This window comes from Myotis myotis, unplaced genomic scaffold (genome assembly GCF_014108235.1).
Source record: "Myotis myotis isolate mMyoMyo1 unplaced genomic scaffold, mMyoMyo1.p scaffold_m19_p_1, whole genome shotgun sequence".
NCBI classification, from domain to species: Eukaryota; Metazoa; Chordata; class Mammalia; order Chiroptera; family Vespertilionidae; genus Myotis; species Myotis myotis.
In genome coordinates, this window is record NW_023416313.1 from 65,906,728 (window position 1) to 65,913,104 (window position 6,377).

General features: G+C 43.1%; 1 protein-coding gene across 2 annotated transcripts; it reads left to right on the plus strand.

Annotated features, from left to right (window-relative positions):
* The first annotated feature begins 81 nt into the window (after window positions 1-81).
* PDHA2 (pyruvate dehydrogenase E1 subunit alpha 2) lies at window positions 82-1,257 on the plus strand. 2 transcript variants are annotated; one of them, XM_036307550.1, is made up of 2 exons: window positions 82-606; window positions 688-1,257. In XM_036307550.1, exons 1-2 carry the CDS (start codon window positions 82-84, stop codon window positions 1,255-1,257), a joined length of 1,095 nt encoding a protein of 364 aa, XP_036163443.1. The 2 variants fall into 2 exon arrangements, with proteins under 2 accessions (XP_036163443.1, XP_036163348.1); XM_036307455.1 differs by having other exon boundaries at window positions 82-1,257.
* Window positions 1,258-6,377: the final 5,120 nt, after the last annotated feature.

Sequence of the window (6,377 nt, forward strand, 5' to 3'; positions counted from 1 at the left end):
TGTCGCCACGCGCGTTTGTGTTCGCGCGGAGGAGTGGGGCCCTGGCAGTTGGGAGGTGCCCCGCCTGCTGTGCAGACCTCCATGAGGAAGATGCTCGCTGCGGCTGTGTCCCGCGTGTTGCCCCGGGTCGCCCCGAAGCCCGCCAGCAGAATGCTGGGGGCAGCTGGTACTTTCGCCGATAACGCCACATTTGACATTAAGCCCTGTGAGCTCTACCGGCTGGAGGAAGGCCCCCCTGCCACCGCAGTGCTCACCCGGGAGGAGGGGCTCAAATACTACAAGACGATGCAGATGGTCCGCCGAATGGAACTGAAGGCAGATCAGCTGTATAAGCAGAAATTCATCCGTGGTTTCTGTCACTTGTGTGATGGGCAGGAGGCCTGCTGCGTGGGCCTGGAGGCCGGGATCAACCCCACTGACCACGTCATCACATCCTACCGTGCTCACGGCTTATGCTACACCCGCGGGGTCTCGGTCCGATCCATTCTTACAGAGCTAACGGGGCGCAGAGGGGGCTGTGTTAAAGGCAAAGGGGGCTCAATGCACATGTACGGCAAGTACTTCTACGGGGGAAACGGCATCGTGGGCTCTCAGACACCCATAGGGGCCGGGATCGCCCTGGCCTGCAAATACAAGGGCAACAGTGAGATCTCCTTGACCCTGTATGGGGATGGCGCTGCCAACCAGGGCCAGGTCGCCGAGGCCTTCAACATGGCCAGCTTGTGGAAGCTGCCGTGCGTGTTCATCTGCGAGAATAACCTCTACGGCATGGGAACGGCCACCGACCGAGCAGCCGCCAGCACCGAATACTACAAGAGGGGCCATTTCATCCCCGGGCTGAAGGTGGACGGGATGGACGTGCTGTGTGTTCGGGAGGCAACCAAGTTTGCCGCTGACCATTGCAGGTCGGGGAAGGGGCCCATCGTGATGGAGCTGCAGACCTACCGCTACCACGGACACAGCATGAGCGACCCGGGCGTCAGCTACCGCACCCGCGAGGAAGTCCAGACGATGCGGAGCAAGCACGACCCGATCATGCTGCTCAAAGACAGGATGCTGGCCGGCAAGCTGGCCAGTGCGGACGAGCTGAAGGACATCGATGCGGACGTGAAGAAGGAGATCGAGGACGCGGCCCAGTTTGCTACCACGGATCAGGAACCCCCTCTGGAAGAAATAGCCCATCACATCTACAAAGACAACCCACCGTTTGAAGTTCGGGGCGCCAATCCGTGGATCAAGTTTAAGTCCGTCAGTTGAAGGGAGACTGTGAATTTAGTGTGAGTCCTTCGAGGGAACGTTCGTGGCCAGCGTTAAGAATAGGTGTGCCCAATGATGTTAAGGAAGAATAAATGAAATCCAGAAATCAAAAGTCTTGTGTGTTTTATGAAGAGAAATTGAGATCCTTAAGGGTCTATTAAAGGAGATTAAAGGAGAGCAGTGATGCCCTAACCGGTTTGGTTCAGGGGTAGAGCGTTGGCCTGTGGACTGAAAGGTCCCAGGTTCGATTCCGGTCAAGGGCGTGTACCTTGGTTGCGGCACATCTCCAGTAGGAGGTGTGCAGGAGGCAGCTGATGGATGTTTCTAACACTCTATTCCTGTCTGTGAAAAATCAATAAAATATATTTAAAAGAGAGAGAGAGAGAGAGAGAGCAGTGAAAATGTACGCTCCGTGGAAAGGGATATGTCATTGAATGTACATTGTTGCATTAAAAGACACTATGAAGTTAGTCATTTAGTACTTTAAACGATACACTGAAGCACGTTAACATTTTCAATCAAGAGCTGGCTTGAGCATACATTGACTAGAACCAAGCAGTGCCCAACAAGCGGTAGGTAGAAGCCATCTTCCAACAGGAATAGGGGAGAGGATCTTCTAAAGAAGCAAAACAAGGAAGTCATTTGATTGGCCCCAGCTTAAGCTGCCTTATTTAGCAAAGCCTAGTTGGCCAAGGTTTCTGATTGGTTGTTCCTGAGTTTCATTTTCTCAGGTTTTAGTACATTGACTCTGGCTTCGGTTTTGGTTTGATTACAAAGGCTACTGAGGCATTAAGGCCACCTTAGTCTGATGGCCACCTAATTGTCTAATTTCTTATACAGTGTGAATATCTTAAAAGAGTATTGTAAATTTTTAGAAGTCTATAATAGGAAAAACAGGAAAATGCACAAGTATTTAACTTCCCAAGTTGTTTGCTGTAATAGTTCTATTTGATTTAGTTTCATGTTATTTTAGTAAATACTCTTATTCAAAGGAAAAAAGTTCTCCACCCTGCCAGGGGTTTGTGAGTAACATCACTATCCTGAGGTAGAGAGGTAATTTCTAGCCACACCAAGGTATCAGGACAGCTTACTGCTATGCATCTTACAATCGTTTACTTGAATTAGCCATTAATACTACCTACTATAATAGCATGCCTATCAGCACATACATGCATGCGTATTCAATATTAATGTTGCAGCCAGTTAACAGACTATTTTCCAATAAAACATGATATATATATATATATATATATATATATATATATATATATATATAAAATCAGGACACAGGGACATAAGATGGACATGTTTCATAGTGTACTTTATTGCAATATTTTTAGTATAACAACTTAAAGAAAAAATATAAAGTAAAATCTGGGGGAGGGGGTTGGAACTACATTTTTCTTTAAGCTTCAAGTTAAAGCTACTCTTAGTTTACAGTCCATGTACACTATTATTTGTTGCATAAAGAACTACCTTGGTAAATTTTAGACTAAAAAATGAATGAGGTGACATCAAAGAAATTGGGCAGAGGAGGTGATGTTGATAAAAAATTGGAAATAAAATCTGCCTTGGCAAGAACTGAACAATCACAGATAACTTTTTTCAAAGGAAAATCTCAATCAGATTAAATAAGTGTGATTTTCTCTACAGGGCAATACCATGCCAATTAGCAAGTCATGACTTTGTGAAAACATTTTTTTCATGCTTATTTTAGACTAATGACCTAAAATCTTATTGAGCATGATGGTTGGCATATCCTCCTCCTCTGAGATAGACTTACTAAAGTCGGAAATCAAAATTTGCCTGTGATTTAAGAAACAGTTTATGGAAAACACCAAAAAATCAGTTTTTAAAAGTTAAATCCCATTACTAGTAAAAACAGTTGTAACTATGCATGGTGATGAATGTTAACTAGACTTATTTCATTTTGTAATATACACATATAGCAAATTGCTATGTTCACCTTTACTTAATAATATATTATACAAGAGGCCCAGTGAACAAAAATTTGTGCACTCAGGGGGGTCCCTCAGCCCGGCCTGTGCCCTCTCACAGTCTGGGACCCCTCGGGGGATGACCACCTGCTGGCTTAGGCCCACTCCCTGGGGGGCTGGGGCTAAGCTGTCAGTCAGACATCCCTCTGGCAGCCCGGGAGCCCTTGGAGCATGTCCACTTGCCAGCGGGGAGCAGGCTTAAACTGCATTCGGACATCCTTAAAGCTGCTGAGGAGGCAGGAGAGGCTCCCACCACTACCGCTGTACTGGCAACCATCAGTCTGTCTTATGTTCACTATGACACACCTGGTGGTCAGTGTGTATCATAATGGCCAGTCATTTCCAGTTGTTCTGATGTTATGGTCAATTTGCATATTACCCTTTTATTATATAGGAGTGCCTGGCCAGCCTGGGTGAGGGGTTGATGGCTGTTTGCAGGCTGGCCACAGCCCCTCCAGGGTGGGGGTCCTTGCCGGGGTGCCTGGCCAGCCTGGGTGAGGGGCTGATGGCTATTTGCCCACTGGTCACAACCCCAGCCACCCAAGCTCCCAATGGAGGCTGGCTGGAAGCAGGTATCTGGGATTTATTTATCTTCTATAATTGAAACTTTGTTGCCATGAGCGGAGGCCACAGCCAGCTCAGGGCAGGCGGGAAGCCTGGCTTCCTCCATTGCCTGGGTGACCAAGCCTCCTGCTTGCTCCAGCTCCCTGGCTGCCGGGCACCATCTTGATTGGGTTAATTTGCATATAGTCGCTCTGATTGGCTGGTGGGCGTGGCTTAGGGTATAGCGAAGGTATGGTCAATTAGCATCTTTGTCTTTCATTAGTGTCGATATTATATTTTACTTTAAAAAGTTAAATCTTTACTGTATAGTATCAACTTTTACAAATGAAAGCTAAATACTTTCTAACAGAAAACCAAATTTTAGAATTCTGTGAGTGCATGAGCATATGTGTACACATATGTACAGGATTAATCTCCATACCTTTCCCCAAAGAGGTTTAAGCAAGTAAGATAACCTTAACATTCTGAAGTGAAAAAACAGAGATAAGCATTTAGTTAGTTTATAAATCAGTGATGTTACTAATGTATTTTGATTATTAATATTTAGCTTCGAGTTACCTAGATTGGATTCTCTACATTAAAAACAAGAAAAGCATTTCATTGTTGTGAAAATAATCTCATTCTTTGAATGAAAGGATTCTTCTACATTTTATTTGTTTGGAAATATATTTTCATAATCATGCAAGTGAAAGATAAGCTTTAATTAGAGCTATTTTCTCTTCAGAAATAATTTAAAAAGTTTGTTTATATTATTGATTATTTTAATATCAGTAAAATTTAAGATGTAAATAATTGATTACAAATGAAACTATCACCAAACCAAAATGCACAGATAATTCATTTCAGAAAAAATAATCTAATTTTACCATATTAGAGAAATTAAATATACTTGTCACAATCTATAATATTAAAAGCATAATATGCTAATTAGATAAGATGACCTTCCAGACAAAGCCGCAGCGGTAGGGCTGAGGCAGAGGCTGCTGCTAAGCGGTGGGGGCCGAGCCCCTTGCACAATTACCAGCATTCCTGGTGCTTCCTGTGCTCTGGGCTTCCACTTCTGGTCCTGGGGCTGCCATCAGAACTACAATTCCCAGCATTCTTGGTGCTTCCCACACTCTGGGCTTCTACTTCCGGTCCTGAGGCTGCCACCAAAACTACTATTCCCAGAATTCCTGGTGCTCCCCATGCTCTGGGTTTTCCCAGACCGAGGGAGCCATGTCCCCCCAAGCCTCCAGCTCTCCTGCTCTGCTCTCTGTCCGGGGACCAAGGGAGCCATGTCTCCCCCCAAGGGAGCGATCAAGAGAGTGACCAAGGGAGCCACATCCCCCCAAGCTGCCAACTCTCCCACTCTGCTCTGTGTATGCAAATTTCCCGTCATCTCTGTTGGGTTACTTTGCATAGTCACTCCTCATTGGCTGGTGGGTGTGGCTGGTGGGCATGGCTTGAGCATAGTGGAAGGATGGTTAATTTGCATGTTTCTCTTTTATTATATAAGATGATGTCCAGGCTTTTGTGTGTACATTCAGGAACTACAGTCCTATCGCTGGTTGTACACAATTCTATAATGATGCAAAACAAAACAAGTAAAAACCGAAAGAAGCAAGTACCAAAACAAAAACCATGTTTTTGTTTTTGTTTTTGTTTTTTAATCAGATCAATGTTTCTAACAATGTATCAAGCTGTAACTTAAAAAGGTATAGAAATGCAGCAGTTAGCTATTTCCTGGCTATACTACTGTGCTATTCAGTCTATTTTATCCACATATTAGTAGACCTAATAAGCCATGATGGTCATAAGAATTCCACTGTTGCAACAATGCTAGGTGATCTAAGAGAAAGAAGAGCTCCTCTTACACTAATTTTTGTGAAACTCTATAAAGGTAAAGGATTGTGTGCATATCTGTAATGGAATGAGAAAGGAAAGAGGTTAAGAAATTGTCCAAAGGGACTACTTAGATACATTAGAATTATGTTTATTTTTTAAAATGGATTTGTCTGCCAATTTGGTGCACAAAAACAGAGCAGATGGTGGTGAAAATTAACCTAATTTATTTGTGAGAAAGAGCTAGTTTAAAAATTAATATATGAATCACATACCATAAAATCTGTTCTTTTAAAGTGTACAATTTAGTAGGTATTAGTGTTTACAATATTGTGTAACCATTTCTGCTGATTTCAGAACATTTTCATCACCCCAAAGAGAAAACCCTTACCATTATCAGTCACTTCACATTTCCCCTATCTTTCCATCTCTTGGAAAATATGAATCTATTTTCTATCTCTGAATCTGCCTATTCTGGAAATTTCACATAAATCATATATTTCCTCTTTGTGTCTGTCTCCTTTCACTTATATGTTTTCAAGTTTTGCTCTAAGATACTTCAGTGCTATATTCTTTTTTATGGCTGAAGAACACTCAGTTGTATTTATTCATTTATTAGTTGATGGATATTTGGGCCTTTTCCAATTTTTGGCTAGTAAAATAATAAAAGCTAGTATTGATAAGAAAAAGTTCAGTCCTTTGCTTATAAACACAAAGATAAAAGAAATTTTAAAG